General features: G+C 39.8%; 1 protein-coding gene across 1 annotated transcript in view; it reads right to left on the reverse strand.

The window, feature by feature from the left end:
• LOC133157007 (neural-cadherin-like) overlaps window positions 1-17,259 on the reverse strand; it is a 77,160-nt gene that overhangs the window by 8,617 nt on the left and 51,284 nt on the right. The window contains exons 19-31 of the mRNA XM_061283200.1: window positions 16,912-17,005; window positions 15,890-16,074; window positions 14,919-15,148; window positions 14,179-14,456; window positions 11,604-11,821; window positions 9,612-9,739; window positions 9,162-9,289; window positions 7,354-7,477; window positions 6,540-6,732; window positions 6,134-6,300; window positions 3,720-3,984; window positions 2,930-3,113; window positions 509-759 (exon numbers count right to left, since the gene is read on the reverse strand). Coding sequence (XP_061139184.1) covers window positions 509-759; window positions 2,930-3,113; window positions 3,720-3,984; window positions 6,134-6,300; window positions 6,540-6,732; window positions 7,354-7,477; window positions 9,162-9,289; window positions 9,612-9,739; window positions 11,604-11,821; window positions 14,179-14,456; window positions 14,919-15,148; window positions 15,890-16,074; window positions 16,912-17,005 — 2,445 coding nt within the window. The remainder of the gene's footprint in view (window positions 1-508; window positions 760-2,929; window positions 3,114-3,719; window positions 3,985-6,133; window positions 6,301-6,539; window positions 6,733-7,353; window positions 7,478-9,161; window positions 9,290-9,611; window positions 9,740-11,603; window positions 11,822-14,178; window positions 14,457-14,918; window positions 15,149-15,889; window positions 16,075-16,911; window positions 17,006-17,259) is intronic.

A 17,259-nucleotide genomic window follows, 5' to 3' on the forward strand; every position in this document is an offset into this window, starting at 1 on the left:
TTCCAGGGAAAGTGAATGAGGCAACACTTGGCTAGAAAATGATATGAACAGATGAAATGTAAGGCTGAGAGTGAAAATGACTTTTGAATCCAGAGTGTAACATTGGAACCGACAGGGCACATGGAAGACAGGAGAAAGAAAAACAGAAAGAAGGATGTTCTCTTTATACTTTTAGCATATTCCTGTCATTCACAAATGAAGACATGCACTCTTGCTTGTTCTATTGCAATTCTGATATTTGCTTACCCTTTTGCATTATTTATAATCGATGCATCTCAATACGACAAACTGTTTTTATGCACCACATACAGACACACGCACATAGAGATGGCAAATTAAAACAAGACATATTTTGGATAGCAGCATTAAGTTAACAAAGAAAGTGACAAACCAATTGATTATTAAGACAAGAAGGGAAACAAACGTGTTTCAAGATGAAATGATAAGACATGAAATGAAGAGATGAAGAGTCACCACAAGTAGAAAAGCACATAGTCAACATAGCTACCTAGAAAGGCCATCACACAGATGCTGATGGCAAACATGGAGCTCAGGCTCAGGCTATTGCCATCTTCATTGTGGAACATGGCGAGCGTCACCTCGCAGTGCCGTCCACGGTATCCTTCGTTGCATTGGCAGGTGTAACGCGATGGTGAATGAGCCACGCAAGTGCCGTAGCGACACGGACGGCTGGCGCACAGTGTGTAGATGCATGCTTTACCCGAAGAAACCTCCTTAGTGATGTGACCTGGAGGGCACCTGTTTAGAAAGGAAATGAAAAATTAAAGACTTTAAGTTCGAGCATACAGACCAGCTAATTCAATCAGTACAGTTTTGTATACATCTTGCTCGCGGTTTTAAAGCTGTTTGTTTATTTTCTGTTTGTCTTTTTCAAGGTGACTCAGCTTGTTCGTGGGGCGGTGTCCTTTTGTCCCCCATTTAGCAACTGCCACTGATTTGAAGGTAATATGGTGCACAACCTCAAAATTATTTCTTAGTATTGTTTCTGAGATTGTCATACTTTCAATCGGTCAATATTATAAATCATGACGGGCACCACAAGAATAATTTGCGAGGCCTCAGGCATTCTCTGGTGTTTTAAATTCCAAACTGAAGAAAGCTGGCAGTTGAGTGCAGTTTAATGACCTACTTTATGTCTGCCGTGTTGGTGTGTCATAATTTTGGAAATAAACATGATGATAATGATGAAGATTTGAATTTATTTCCATCTGGTAATCGTGCAATGGGACCTCCAGTGTAAAACCTTAAAGATGTACTGTTTCTAGAAGATGATGATGAAGTAGGCCATCATTAAGCACGAAAAGCTAAACAAACCAATCATACAAAAACAATTCTTCAATTTAAAAAGAAAAAAATGAATCTGCTAGCACACCAGCAAATAAAGTGCATGATTGCATATTTTTCTCCTTGGTGAGTAAACATTGGGTCAGTTGAAGAACACGCTTAAAGAGGTAGATATATCATTGTCAAAGTCAGTAATCGAGAGACGCCTTTATGAATGTAAATACTGAATGTTTACCACAAGGTGCAATCGACTGGTAACACTCAAGAACAGAAAGAAGAGATTACAACCTAATGGAAAACATCTTAAAAAAGCACATGCCGAATACTGAAGTGTAATGGGCTACTCGTATCAGCGTCTGCTAAATGTTGCAAAACTGATAGGATGGCCCTTTTGAATACAGACCGATACTAATGACCTAAAACACACAGACTGAAAGTTTCTCGGGGAAAAGCGACAAGGTAAACAAACCGGAAGGTAGAGAAGGTCTCAGAAAGAATAAGCAGCAAGTTGGTCTCCCATTTGACTGGTAATTTGACCAATTAGTTTTGTTATAAATAAATTAGAGACAAATTTATTTTTGCAAGGATCAGATAAAAAAAAGGCGCTAAATGCTTTTGGAGTTTCATTCACATTCAAAGATTAGCTCTTGAAAGCAAATCAATTGTTCACTGTCTGAAAAAGGTGGAAAGGAACAGAGAGGCAAAGATTGGCTTCTCAGCAGTTGTCCCTCATTATATTCATACAAAACCTCTGAATATTTCTCACCTCTCGTCTACACTCTGCTTGCTCTCAATGCCTTGTGCCCTGAGGCTACGCCATAATCACAGAATTTGGACATCCGGACACCGTGTAAAGGCACTTGCTGCTTTTTGCTGACTTTAAACGTGCTGCCAATACACTGACAACTGCTGCTTAGTGCTTCTTTTTAAGGAAGACAACATAATAAACTCTTTTGTGTCAGAACTTCTTCACTGTCTGTATCGCTTTGAAATACGCTCCTCTGTGTTTTTAATATTTTTGAGTAATCTGAACAGCTGCAACAAAAGTTCAAATGTGTCAATTTACCTCCAAGCAGAAGTACCAGGAGGTCACCTTTAATTTCACGTATTATACTCAACATGTTCTATCACGGGGGTATTCAACTCATACCCTGGCAGTAGAGCATTTGCACAAACAACACACATGCAAGAAGAGGGAGCAAGAGTGAAAGTGTCAAATATGCTGAACCTGAGGTTTGGTGCCTTGCTCAAGGGTACTTGAATAGTAGCCAGGAAGAAGACTAGCATCGTTCCAAAATTTTGCTAGCACTTTTCATTTTGTCTATAGCAGTACTGGTGCGAGAGAGAGAGAGAGCAGACCTCTATGTAGTCTGTCACTCTTGTCCATGATCCGGTTCCTCCCCGTGTTTCATGGAAATCACTGCTTGTTCAATAATTCTGCTCTCAAACAGTCAGATAAATAATACAACAAAGTAAACCACACTTCGACCATGGCAGAGGTCTGAACTCCCCAATTGCTGTTGTTTAGCGATATTACAGGCTGTGGTGTGTATTCGCCATACAAGTATAAACTACAACATGCCCGCATGTGCTAACTTCAAGGGCTGTTTGCTATTCTTCTTACCTGCACTCATGTTGCCTCCAGAGGTCTACGCAGACCAAGGGAAGTGAGCAGGGATGTTTCCTGCAAGCTTCTGAAGAACAGCCAAGGGAGACACCCTGAGATGAGACCACCTGAAGACCCTCTGAAGGCTGATCCCTGTCGAGGGAAATGGATCGACCACTAAATCTCAAGTCTCGCATGCAGCCTGTAAAGGAGTAGAAACAAGTGTCACAAATAAATAATAAGACAACGTACCTCAAGCAACCTCTTTTATATACACAAGCCTAATCCTTTGTGAGGAGGTAACCACTAATCCACAAAGAATATAAACAAACTAAAGTTGAGTCAATGACATACCTGCAGACCAAGAGGCTCTAATGCCTCCATGTACACAAACACACTAACAGCCCTGAGGCTAAGCTGTCAGCATTGTACTTTTTTGGACAATATTGTCGGTACTGCGCATTTTACTTCAGTGTGTGAGAAAATGAGGCCAAAGACATCATCTAAATGCAGAACAATGCCACTGACTCACTTTTGGAGAATCTGCCCGATACTGAAGGATCACTCTGATCTAATTATATTGTGAGGGAGGCATCAGGAGTGGTAACAGCATTAAACAGTCAATGAATCCTCCAATTTAATTTATAGTCAACTCCTCCAGATACACAGTGTTGTTAACCAGTTAATCGCTACAAATTAACTTGCTAAATCAATGATTGATTAGCCATAAATGATCTTATTTCGCTAACAATTAGTTCACAGAACCACTTTCCTGAAATTTGACCTCTTCTTATTAGTATCCACTTACCAAGGAAGCTTCTGTTGTGTCGCGAGGGGAAAGAGTTTCCAAGCATCACAACCGAGGGGTCAATAATGATCTCCTGACTCCGCCCAGGAGAGGCCGTTATCTCTCGACGCCCTCCGCCCCCATCTATGCGCAGGGTGAACTCTCGCCCGAAGCGATCCAACTCCAACTCATGCCATTCACCATCATCCAGGTGATGGAACGGCAGTGTCAAGTTGTAGTCACCATCTCCAAGATTGTAGAAAACAGCCAGCAATCCCTGAACAACCTGGAGTATTTAAACGCAAATGCACATTTTTTAGGGGTGGCGTTAACTACATATTTATCAGAACCGCAATTCTGGGATGGATTTGTGACCCTTTGAACCTGCTCCAACAAAATATGATCAGTTACAGTATTTCTGTGAGTCAAAACGGATGACACAAATTCACCAGTGATTTCTGCCATATTGCACAGTGTGGACTAACAAACACAGAATCTGACCATGACACTTTTTTTTTTGTTTATGTTTGTGTCTTTTGTTTATGTTTTTTGTTAGTTTTTATGTATCATGGAGGGAAGCACAGGTCAGGCCAAGTAATTAAAAAGTAAAAGATGGACCCTTCCAACGAACTTTCAATGGCAAAAAAGACTGCTGCAATTTTGTAGTTGGTTGCTGCATGGCAGAAGCAGGAGTCATCCCAAAGGGAAGGTATACAAAAGCCAACAATTATCTTCAACTGTTAAGGCTGAGTGAACCCGATGGACTCAACCAATGAGGGGCTCCACAAACAGCTCCTACATGTCTCAATCTTAATTGGAAACAGTGGGGCAAGATAATTCACATTCGGCCCAGCCTGCATTAACTATTGCTCACTCAGCAGGACTTCTCAAATACCCCAGTAGAGACACGAAAGCATACTCACACTTACCAACACACATACTTATAAGTCCATATTAATTAAATTATAAATAGTTTAATACATAGTTACAAGTTATAAAAGTGATCAAGTTAAAAAATACACATTAAAATGATAAATTAATGAATATATAGTTGATATATTTTACAATGAGGATAACATTAAACTAATCAGGATTACACTATACATTGTTAATGTGGTAAATGACTATTCTAGCTGCAAACATCTCTTTTTTAATGGAATATCTACATAGGTGGAGAGAGGCCTATTTCCAGCAACCATCCCTTCGGTGTTCTAATGGTTCATACTGTTTGCTAAATGTGTTAGAAGGCTAATGGATGATTAGAAAACCCTTGAAAACCCTTCTGCAATTATGTTAGTTTTCATTGTCAATTCAATTGTCTGGGTGACAATTTAGTGTTTTCCAAGAAAAAAATTATATATAATATTATGATAGATAGATCGATCGATCGATAGATTTATACTTGATATATCAAGTGAAATGTTCCTCATTTTCATTTTTCTCATTCATTCTTTTTCGAAAAGCCTCATTTGCATTTACAAACCATTAAATGGTTCCTACGTTTCGGTGTGCAGCTATAGACATATAAAACTTTTCATAGAAGCTCACTTCTTCCTTCAACTGTCAGTAAAGGAAAGAGGAGGACATGTTTTCCTTTTGTCACATAAAATGCAAAAGAAGGACAAGGCGTGAAGTCAAAACATTAAACAGCACTGAGACACAATGTTTTTTAAGGCAGGGCAGTTATGGAATTCCACCTCGATGAAAAGGGTTCCTTGCATACAGCTGACCTGTGATTTTATATAAAGTGACAGTCCAAACACCATCTGACAGCCATTTACCTCCATGTGCTGTTTGTACTTGACATGCCACGAAATGAGATGAAAGCCATTAATAAAAAAAAATCAACTCATAATGTTCATGTCCTGTCAGCAGTCATGTCCTGTCATTTGGAAGAAAGTGTAAATAGATTGCATTTATATGCTGCATTACTAGCTTGCCAAGTATTTTTTTTCAACCATTATTTTCCCTTTTAAACTCTTGGGTAGTGTTTGTAGTCCACTCCTTGCAGTGGGTTAGGTTTAGCAGCCCACTCCAAAGGTGGTTTGGCAAAGACAGCGGCAGGCAATGTGAGCTCATCACTTGAAGTGAGCAGTGTCAAAACCTTCAAGTGCACTGCTCGAAACATGACCCTCAATCAAGTGTACTGTGGCCGCCAATTACAGTGCCCATGGTTTCTCTCGGAGACATTACCCAGAGAGAGAAATTGTATGTGAATGTGTCGAACCAGACCAACAAAGAATTTGTGTGAAAAAATGCGTGTCAATCAGCGGCCCTCTCAGTTGCCAACAGTCAGGAACCCTGTTATTTCTCACTCTCAGCCTGACAAGCATTCACAGCAATCACTGTTAGGGCCCCAATCACCATTCTAACGGGACACAGACAAAACAATCAGAGCTGTCATTGTGGAGAAACACAAAGCAGTTGTGACTCACTTCTAAACGGAGGTATTCACTCTGTTCCTGAGAGAGCAAACTGAGGATGACGCCGAAGGCGGCACGTGTTCGAATCCCAACCTGGACTCTTATCTGTCTTGCAGGCAGGGACCATAATAGCTGGAACTGAACGTGGCTGCGTCCATCAAAGGAGAACTCTGGAGCCGCTTGTCCATCAGAAACACACAAAGCATGTTCAATTATTTTAGCTGTCATTGGGAAGTGCATGAGAATCTCACAGTGAGGCCCACTTCTGCTGAAAAGACGTTTTGCAGTGCAAGGGCAAGGCAACCTTGTCACTTGGGGACAGTGTTGTTGTGATTGTTTGCTGTGAGGTTAAACATTTTAACACCATTGCTTTTCCCAAAAGCTTCAGCAGTCATTGACAGTGATTCAAAGTGCTTACACTGGTTACACTGTGACCCAGTAAAGCCGGATTCACACTGGCAGCCGACAGAACTCCACTCATCATTGCAACGCCCCATCTTGCCACAGGAAGCAGGTTGTTGTTGTTCCTCTCTGTTGGCGCAGTGGTCATCCATGAAAGAGCAGCCTGGGAAGCTGTTTACCGATTCAGCTGGAGAACCGAGGTCATAAAGCTGAGCAGAAGGTGGCAGCAGGGCAAAAAATTAGTCTAGAATACAAAATTAATAAATACAGATGTAGTTCTAAATAGTTCAGCAACTGTGTGTTTTGACATGCACAATCGCATCCATCCATCCATCCATCCATCATCTATCATCTATCCATCTATCGATCATCTATCCATCTATCCAGCTATCTATCATCTATCCATCTATCTATCCATCTATCCATCTATCTATCATCTATCTATCATCTATCAATCTATCTATCCATCTATCTATCATCTATCTATCTATCAATCATCTATCCATCTATCAATCATCTATCCATCTATCCATCATCTATCCATCATCTATCCATCTATCCATCTATCCATCTATCCATCTATCTCCCTGGCAAAAAGTTCCATCACTAATGTTACATTGCTTGTTGACTACAAAGACAAAACTGCTAAGAACACACTCTTCTGCTGCACAACCTTGAAAATACATTGGAAATAATTTTAACATTATTTCCTCTAACAATGATTCAAGTTAGCAAAGAAAAACAACAGAGTATGCATACTTTACAGTCCAACCACCTTTTCATTCAGCACTCTTGTGAATTCAAACAAAGCGCTTCTATTGTTGCATTACCTTGCTGTCCAAACGTAGGTTTCTTATACATCCAATGTAATGTTTGTGTTGCAGCTGTGGGTATTCATATGATATGTTCCTGTTGACCCCTCCGAGCTGTAAAACGTGACTTGCATCCAGATACCTGGGACAAGAAAATAAATAAAAGTATCAATATATGTGTGAACAGAATGTAATTTGAAAAGGCATTGCAAACAGCAAAACCACAGAAGCTGTCAACACTGAAATGTATGGTTCCATTCTTTACTCGCTGAGCCTGTCATCACTTTTACTGCTTCCTGACAACAAAGGTCACATTTTGTTCCTGTTCTGTTTCATTTTGAAAAATAGCTGACAACAAGACCACAAACCACAGTATTTCATAGAACTGGAGAAAGAAAATGAAAGCAGACTGTATATTCTTTGTTACATGCACTGGTTATACGGAAGAATCTATTCAGTATATATAGTTATGTATTCAGGCAGATTCCATAAAAATGAACAAAACATTTCCATTTTTAGACCTTGTATTTCAGTAAAGGTTTTTGAAAACTGAAAGAAGAATTGATTTGCAGTGATCCTTTTTACAGCTTATTTTTATGCAGCTGTACAAGAGCACAAACCAGTGCCAATTGTCGGCTAGTCCCAAGCCAAGGTAAATACAGAAGGTCAAGTGAGGAAGGGCGTCTGGTATTAAAGTGCCAAACAATTTTGAGCATTCATCCAAAGAATTCTTTACAACATCGGCGCCATTAACCTACAGGGCACCGGTGGAAATTCATCTACATTGGGTCGAAGGCGAAAAGACAAAAAGAAAGACCAGTCTTGACATGTTTAATAATGGGACTATGACAGGAAAAGATAGGAAGTTGCTTGACATGAGCTGATGATTAAAAGAAAGGTTGATTGGGCTTCAAGTTGTTTTACCAAGGTATAAATGGGAACAGAAAATGGAGTTCAGTGTTATCTTAAAGAAAAACATTTAGTTAAGACTGTCCTGGAGGTGAAAAGTGTGTCACAAACTTGAAATTGAGGATATTAAGTTTAAAGTAATTACAAATGTCCCACAGGTAGCGTGTCAATGACATAAGCGAGAGAAATTCTGGAAGGAACTCGATGAACCAGATCTGAGCACCCCGGGTGGAGGGAGAATTTGGTTTGGTCCAGATTCTAATGAACATTTTGGTAAAGGAAATAGGGATGATGACAAAGAGATGGGCACATATGTTATCCAAAAAAGGAACTTAGTTGCCAAAGGATGGACATGGGTGGAGTCAGCAACTGCTTCCAGGAGAGGCTAGAACAAACGTTGACCTGTAAGAGTGGCAGCAGAAGCACGCAAGCGGAAGAAGAAAAAAAAAAGCTGCTCTTGACACCATTTTAGATTATTTCAATTTTAAGGGAAACTTGACCCATATAAGTGGGACAGAAAATGGATACATAAATAGATAATGGTTTAATTCTAGCCACATGTGTGTGTAGGGCAGCTTGAAATGTATTTCATGAATATAATTTATCAGTTTTGGATTTGCCCCGACAAAGACTGCGGAACTAGATGCATCATAAATACAATATGAATACTCCACATATGTGATGAATAGCTGTATTTTATTGCTATAATACAGTGTATGTTTGGGTCATATCTTTCTCTGTGGCCATGAACAAACAAGAATATAAACAAGTGAATGTCTGGAAGGTTTTCCGGCAATCTCTTGGTTACTCACCCGCTTACATAGAAGTTAACTATACCCTTGTACCCTTGAGAATACAGAGTAAATCATTTGTTTGTCTTGTGTGTTCTCTTTTATGCTGGTTTTGATAGAACTTACTTATCCCGCTTGGGTGTTATCCCTCGAATTTCACAGGAAGAGCGGTCCTCTGTCATCGCCCAAGAATCCACGCCTTCTGTCTCCATGACAATTGCAGTGGAACATCGATCCAGAGTAAAGATCACTTCCTTAAAATGGGGACATGTACAGTGAATGCCATGCTACTGACACAATTGTAGAAATCCCTTATTTGTTTTGTTTTACCCCTCACACACAAGTTAGAGAAATGTACTTATTAAAACACCTTCTAACAACATAGTAGAGGTTTGAAAAAGGTGGCAAGTGTAAAATGCATGGAACAAATTGGATGCATCTGTGTAGTCTGGTGAGATGGCCCTTATATTTAACAATCTGGAGGGAAGTTGGTTCAAGCAATAACGAGAGCAAAGGTTTGCGCTTGACCAGCCAGTCATCTTCATGTGTTAACATCATAAATATGATTTTTCTTACCTTGCCGTTGCTCCTCACATCAAGGCGATGCCAGCGTCTGTCAGCCAGTCCAGCACGGTTTATTAACCGGAGAACAAGAGTACCAGAACCGTGGTTTATTTTCAGACTGGGAGCTCCACCAATCACCTCTGTAGGGAGGATATAAATCAACATTAATATGCATGAATAAAAACAATGATTAAAATAACAACCAGATAATAATTCCACAAGAAGGCAAGGTCAAAAAGAAAAGCATTATGAAGGAATACATGATGAATATCTTGATTATGCATGCAGGCAAAAATCTCATGGGACGAGGGAAACACTACACTGTACAAAAAAACAAGCATATAATTTGGAAAATGATGTGGACAGCCATGAACCATAGAGAGAAAACTAAAGCAGTGTTAGAGAAAGAGTGAAATCCTCTTGAGACTTAATTCATCCAAATACAAGATAAATCACAAATGGCACTATGATGAAAAAAAAAATCACACTTTTTGAATTATTCTATTTTTTCTTCTAGTATATATGGAGGCCTACGAGCTACATTTTTAATGCATTGTTTTGAGTGGATGTAAGATGGGTACTTCAAACCTGAAACCTATTGAGGAGCAGATGGTGTGACTAATGATCAGTGAACATTGAGAAAACATTTCCAAACCATTTAACAAAAGGAAACTCACAAGGAAGCAATTTTGCACATGCCAAAAAATGGACAGAATGAGGAAAACAACAGAGTTGAAATTCATAATTAGTTCTCTAAAATACTGGGAAACAGTTCATAACAGGATTGGACAATTTCATTCAGACAGCCAATGCGGTTTTAGTCAAAACATTGATGTTTTTTATTGCAGATAATGCAAATGTTCACTGTGCTGGGGAAAATTTGCAGGAGCTTTTGGAATCATAAATGACTAAATAAGAAGTGGGTTAGCTTGAATAAAGTATCACAAAATTTGAATAAAATGAAATACATGCTGTTTGGAAAGTAACAGCAAAACAAGCTCAGCATATGATTGACAATGTCAAAGGTTGTATGCGTAAATGAAAATAAATGTTGCAGCATGATTTTAAACCACACAATTTGATGGAAATTGCATGCTAATTACATCCAATCAAAGCTGGTGAAAAGCATCACTGTCATAGGGAATGCAAAACGTACGTATCTCTGACAATAGATTAAGACACATTTATTTTGCATATATATCCGAATTATTGAGTGGAACGGTGGCGTATTATCAACAAATGCTACTTAATTTTTGGGTGGTGGTGGCAGGGATTAATCAAGAGGCCACGCAGAGACAGTAAATTACTGGCCCTCAGTTGCCTTTCCATGATTTATAGCATTGTTATTCATGTCAACATTTTATATTCTGAAACGGAGGCAAAAATGGCTGTCTGGTAAGCATGTCTGCCTCCAATTTCAGAGTTTGTTGGTGTAAATCCAAGACTTTCAAATGAAACCAAAAAGGACTTGCAATATTTAAGTAATAAAGCAAACTTGAGAATTTTACCTTGGACCAACTACAGTACTCAAAAAACTAACTTTAGTTCAAATCACGAAATTTGTCCACGTACATGTGGCAAAAAAAGTCGACTGCACGTAGTTTGCAGTTGTGCAAAATTGCAGTGCATCATGCGAGAAGCTGTCTGATTATTTGATTCCGTCAGTTCTTATGAGGCAATAAAGTTGAACACCATTAAACCACAATAATTCTCATATTGTTGAAATGATGCCACTAATATTTTCAATTAAAGTCAACTTTAATTCTGTAAAGGCACAACTTTTGGTATATATTTTTTATTGGATCTCATTCAGGTGTCGGGTCACATTATTGAGGCCAATCAATATCAAATGTCAACAGTGCATTGACAAAAAAATAAAATTAAAGCAATATATGCTGAGCTCTGATACTATCCAGTAATTACTCAAACTGAAATCCAAGAGTTCAAGCAATTATGTTCCAGATGCTTTGCGGCACACATTTAATTACTGAGACCCGCCTTTACCTATTGCCATGAAGTCTTCAACATCTCCAGGCAGAAGAGTGGCCAACGGGCCGGCATACAGCAGCAGTCCGTCATCTTCCTCTGTCATAAACTCCAGGGAAAGATGGCTATCAAAACATGGCTTTATGGGAGGAAACCAGGCGTAGCCGTTGCCAAGGAAACTACGTCTTGTCTGCTGGCAGTCCGGACCCTCATGCTGAGGGAGGCATCGGCACCTGCTGCACCATGGAGAACGACAAATCAGAAAAACAATTGAGGTACCACAAAAGGAAAGTATCTGTGTAGAAACCTTGTTTACACACAAACAAAGTCAACCGTGGACTATGCCAATAGGTGGCAGAAAACATACTACAATCAATTGATCATTAGCCTCAGAGGGCTTTGGGGATTGCATTAAATCATTAAATACTTGTGAGTGTAACATGCATTTATTCAGGTCATCACAGCAACTGGAGACAGTTCATGTACGTAAATCAAGAGTTCTCATACGTAGTTGGTTGAGTTTAGTGTGAAAGAACTTGAGCTGTGATTGTAACACCATCAAACTATTTGGAGTTGAAACAAAACAGGGATTTGAGCTAGACCAGGTTATCCAACATACATTTTGAGATGAAAATCTAACTGGTTCCATATCCACACTCTCCCTGAATCTCAAAAAATATTTATCCATTGAAATTAATGGAAATACCAATTGTTTATTCCAACCCCCCATCCTCCAAACCAACAAAGATTGATAGTAAAGCCTGACATCATTCATACCCCATACTATACGTATAGTATATCTGCACATTATATGTTCACATCTCAAGTTTGATCTTGCCTGTGTAAGTGGTTCGTATCTAAAAAAAAACGTAACGGCTCTTCAGTAATGGTGGGTTTTTTTTATGTTCTCAAAGTCTATGTTCCTTGTTAAATGACCATGTTGGTTAAGATGGATGAAATCATAAAACCTCAACCTCAGAAGAGGCATGCACCTCATTTAGTCACCGTGATGGAGGAGATTGACTGGTTGATCTCTTCTTGTCTCCTTCTCTGGCGGTATGTGAGACAAGGTGGCTTTGCTGATAATGTCACACTCATCTATTTCCATGCAATGCCTGAGGAGTGCTGTGTGTATTGAGGCTGTTAGGGCCACATTGATGTTTATTCTGCAGAGGGCGATGCAAGTCAGGAATACTGATCTAGCTCACCTATGTCGATGGCTTATGGAGAGCGAAGTGTTATGCATACATATGTTCACATCAAGCAGGACCTCTCACTCTTTTACTGCTCAGACTCATGAGAGCCGCTACCTGAGTAACTCAACAGAAGTGATACTGTAGTTTCTCACCTCCGACTGACATTATCTAATCAACTGCTGTCTGGAGCTGCTTTGTTATGTCCACGTACAACAGTAGCAAAAGTTACATTTTAGGCTTTACTGCATTCATAGCAGAGCATATTCAGCGCATATAGGGTGGTATTCTTCTCACATAACAAGGACTCAATGCAGCAGAGAAGCTACAACACAGCCAAGTTAAAAAAAAAAAAAAAAAATAGATAAGACAGCAAATGGGTTTTGCGCATCCATGCTTTGAAGAATATGGCTCTGACAAACTGCTACGTAAATGGAATTAAATGTGATTTTCTAAAGTTGTGAGCAGAGAGGCCCCAAGTTGGATTAATCCCCCTGCCCTATATTTATTTAATCTGAGCATTAGTGTTAACATGGAATGTACTGCATGCTGGAACCATTGAGTCCCAAAGAGACCACATATTTTAAAGGTTTCTCGATAATTACAATCATACTGTGGAGTTTTAGGGGTTACGTTAATGCGCATGATGCAAAGGTTACAGAACATTAATTCTTTCTGTAACATGGAAGAAGTGAACTTTGCAGCAGGAATAAAAAGGGGATGGAAATGTAAAAAATACTGTTGATGGCACAGCATTGCACTGGTTAGCACGTCGCTTCGCAGTTCAGAGATGAGGGGTTCCATTTTGGCTTCGGCCTTGTGGTGTGGAGTTTGCGTGTTCTCCACGTGCCTGTCTGGGTTTCCTCCAGGTTCTTCAGTTTCCTCCCACGTTCCGATTGAGCACTCTAAATTGCCCATAGTGGTTCAAATAATGGATGGATGCATATGGCACGTTTTTTTTTTAAATCCCGCTGCTCCATATTCAATTGACGACAGAGCAGAGAAGTTTGCAAAGTCCGGTCAAGTTTTTGTCTTGGGAATTTGTGTCAGTAATTCTAGCCTCATTCATCAGGGTGTCTCACTGTTAAGCACGTATCTCCCTGAGCCTTGAGTGTTTGACAAAAATTATGCCTTTTCAGCAGGGTTCCTAAAGGTTTGTAAACAGTTGTAAACATTTTCTTCTTGTCACAAAGACATTTTGAAGATCTTCAATCAAGAAAAACTAAACCATTAAAACTGTTGACGAATGTCTTTGAGACCATTTTGGACTTTGAATGGACCCTGGTGTCATTCGGGCCATGCACAAACCAACGCCAAGCTTTGCTGCTCAATGAGATACGGGATTTAGTAGATCTTAGTAGGAGACAATAGAAGAGCAATTTCACTGGTATTAGGCTCACCTGTATCCGTTCTGGGTATCGATGCAGGTTCCCCCATTTAGGCAGGGGTTACTGGAGTAAGAGGAGCAGCTTTGATGAGTCATTTCTCTGGCTATGCAACCACAGAGGGCTGAGGTTGTCACCTTTACGGAGACTAAGGATAACTCATCAGTGTCTACCAGGGTAGGCGACTCGCTGATTGTCAGATGCGTGGTGCAGCCACCTGATGCCTCACAGTCAGCGTGCACGCACTCATCCACCTGGACTTGGCTTACATTAGCACTCAACAGCGACTGCAGCTGCAGAAGTAGGTAAGAAAAGGAAAAATAAAGGAGACATCAATGGTTAACAAAATGATTGTCAATGAGGTTTAGTATCTTCTGAGTTGACAGTGATGAGAAGTCCCACTCTAATGAACATGGGGGGATTAACATGACTTTTGCAGCATGTCACATGAAAACATCCTCTAAACTACATACAACATATTGTTTGAATAATCTAAAAGGGTTTGCTAAAGCAGCGGGGTATGTTTAGGACTGACAGGGTAATTAAGAAATGCAGTACCAAGCAGTAGAAAAAGGCAGTGTGATAGAGAAATTTTAAAATGGACAGGAAATGGATTGGAAAAACAAAGAGGCAATAAAAAAGACAAAGTTTTATGTGGGCAGGAATTGCCATTTTATCGCTTCCTCTCAAACCCCCAATTGTACTGTGTAGTATTCAACCACTTTTTCATCTGTCATACAAATCAGGATAAATACCTTCTTCTTTTGTGCAGCAAGAACCCCATGCAGCTTCTCTGAGTGCATGAAGCCTGTATCAGACAGCACATAGAAATGGATGTCTAGTGTCTTCTCCTTCCTATCGGCAATGCTGAAAATGTTAATGCTGCCCGGTCTGACAGACAGGGTCTCAGACAGGAAGTCCCAGAGTGTCTCCAGCTGACTCTTCCTCTCGACATGAGAGTCGATAAAATCTCTTGAGGTTATGCCTTTGGGAAACAAAGAGAGGAAATGTTCGTGGGATATGAATGAATGACTCGTCAATGACAACTAGAGAGTAGATCAAAGTCTCAGAGCATTCCATTAGCACAAGAGGAAGTCCAACATCACATACTATTGATCCGCCTAAATATGTCCATATGCCAAGGTTGGCTGCAAATCAAATGGATATGTTTTGATTCTTGAAGGAAATGTTAGTCCCTACATCAACAAAGAGTGGGCCACAAAAAACCAAGACCAATTTAAGGAGCATTTAGATTATGTAGCAAAGCCTAGTCTATCTTTGAGGCCACCTTCCAATAATATATGGAGAATATATCATCTTTAATCTTCCAAAATGATAATGACTTGTCACAGAGGCTTCCATAATAGCCTTTGAATCTGGTCCCCGATTGGCTTTTAAATGTCAAGGACTTTACCTGACACAGCCAATTTGACCTTTATAACTCTGATTTGTGAAGGCACTGACAGAAAAAATGAATACACAAACTGTTACAGCAACTTCAATGGATAGTTTACAAAGCTTGATTGATCTTGAAATCAAATTATTAAAGCTAAAAAGCATGACATCATATTAGTTTAATGTTGGATTGAAAATCTGCTACTCACTAAGTGAAAAGTGCCACAATCATTACATTTTGCTGACTCTCTCAGGATGAGCCTTAATAAGAAAATAAATAAAAAGAAACAAGATGTGAATTTTTCATTCATTGCTCCAGGACGTAAATTACCAGTCAAACGTAGAGAGGCCGATGACTGAACAGCTTTTTCCTCCAGCTCTCTCACATGAACTCTAACCCCGGATATCACGTCAGGCCACACACCATCAGACACCTCAATCCTCATCCAGTAACTCCCTACTGGCGTGTTCTGTCGAATAGTCAACACTCCTGAGCTTTGGTTCAAACTGAAATATCTGCAGATTGAAAGAAGAAAATTCAGGTTGAGAGGAAAATGGGATGTTACTTTGTTGTTACTAACAAGAAAATGATTAAATACACAGATAGAGAGACTATGTATAATCCCTTCCAAAATCCTGTTTGGAGAGAATTTCGGCAGCCGCCGCTAAATCTGCGCTCTACCGTGCACCACACTATTTTAATTTTGTATATTAGCTCTTGCAGTGATGGAAAACACCTGATGGAGGGTATCCTTAAAAGTAGGTTTTTTTTCCTTCCTTGGAATTGCTCCTGGAGGATAAGTGTCTAGATTCATTTGAAAAATACAAAAAAACAACATTAAGGAAATGGGAAAACAAAGGCTAATCCTTTACCCCCACAGGCTTCTAAAAGAGCTTGATAGTTGTCATGGTAGCTGTCAGACATTGGTGAATGAATAAACAAATATGGAATTGGTATTTCTTATCTGATCTTCTGGTTTTTGAATATTAAGCATTTGCTTAAGATTCCTGGAGGAGTCGCACTGAGCATGTGCTTGTCAGGTCTCTAAATATCATTGACCGTATGCGGGCTCCAATTTCTTGTAGTTAGTAGAAAACGACTTTCTTTAATGCTAATCACGGTTGATGTTCACGCTTAGTATCACTTTAAAGTGTACACGAATGTAAAGATGCATGAGCGTAAGCATTTTTCGAGTTATGTGTCAAGCCAATTTATTCCAGTGAAAAACATTCCATCTTGTCTTGTGAGAAAACGGGCTGAAATCAACAAGACACTGATAACTAGCGCAGTTAATCTTCACACATGTTCAGGTTTTCCTGAAGAATGCAATGATTTCTAGTGGCAGCTCTTACTTGGCTGCACTCGTCTCGAGAGTGTAGGTTTTGTTGTCCCAGTCATCAGGATCGAGCACATACACCTTCCCCAGGGTGACATTTGCCGTCCTTCCTGTTTATGGCAAACACACAAACACACATCCATTCTTTTGGGATCAGTTCTGATGATGCCCACACTTATCTCCTTATCTTGCATTCTTCTCTACTTATTATGATCAGAACTGTGGAGCCCACTGCGAGGAAGAATAGGCTCCCAGCGCTCCACTTCAGAGAGTGTGGAGCATCAGGAAGCCGGCCTATCGGAGTATGGATTATGTTATTATCAGCCTGCAGTGCCAGAGTAGCTGACTATATCTGAGTAAACAA

This window comes from Syngnathus typhle, linkage group LG7 (assembly GCF_033458585.1).
Source record: "Syngnathus typhle isolate RoL2023-S1 ecotype Sweden linkage group LG7, RoL_Styp_1.0, whole genome shotgun sequence".
In the NCBI taxonomy this organism is placed as follows: Eukaryota; Metazoa; Chordata; class Actinopteri; order Syngnathiformes; family Syngnathidae; genus Syngnathus; species Syngnathus typhle.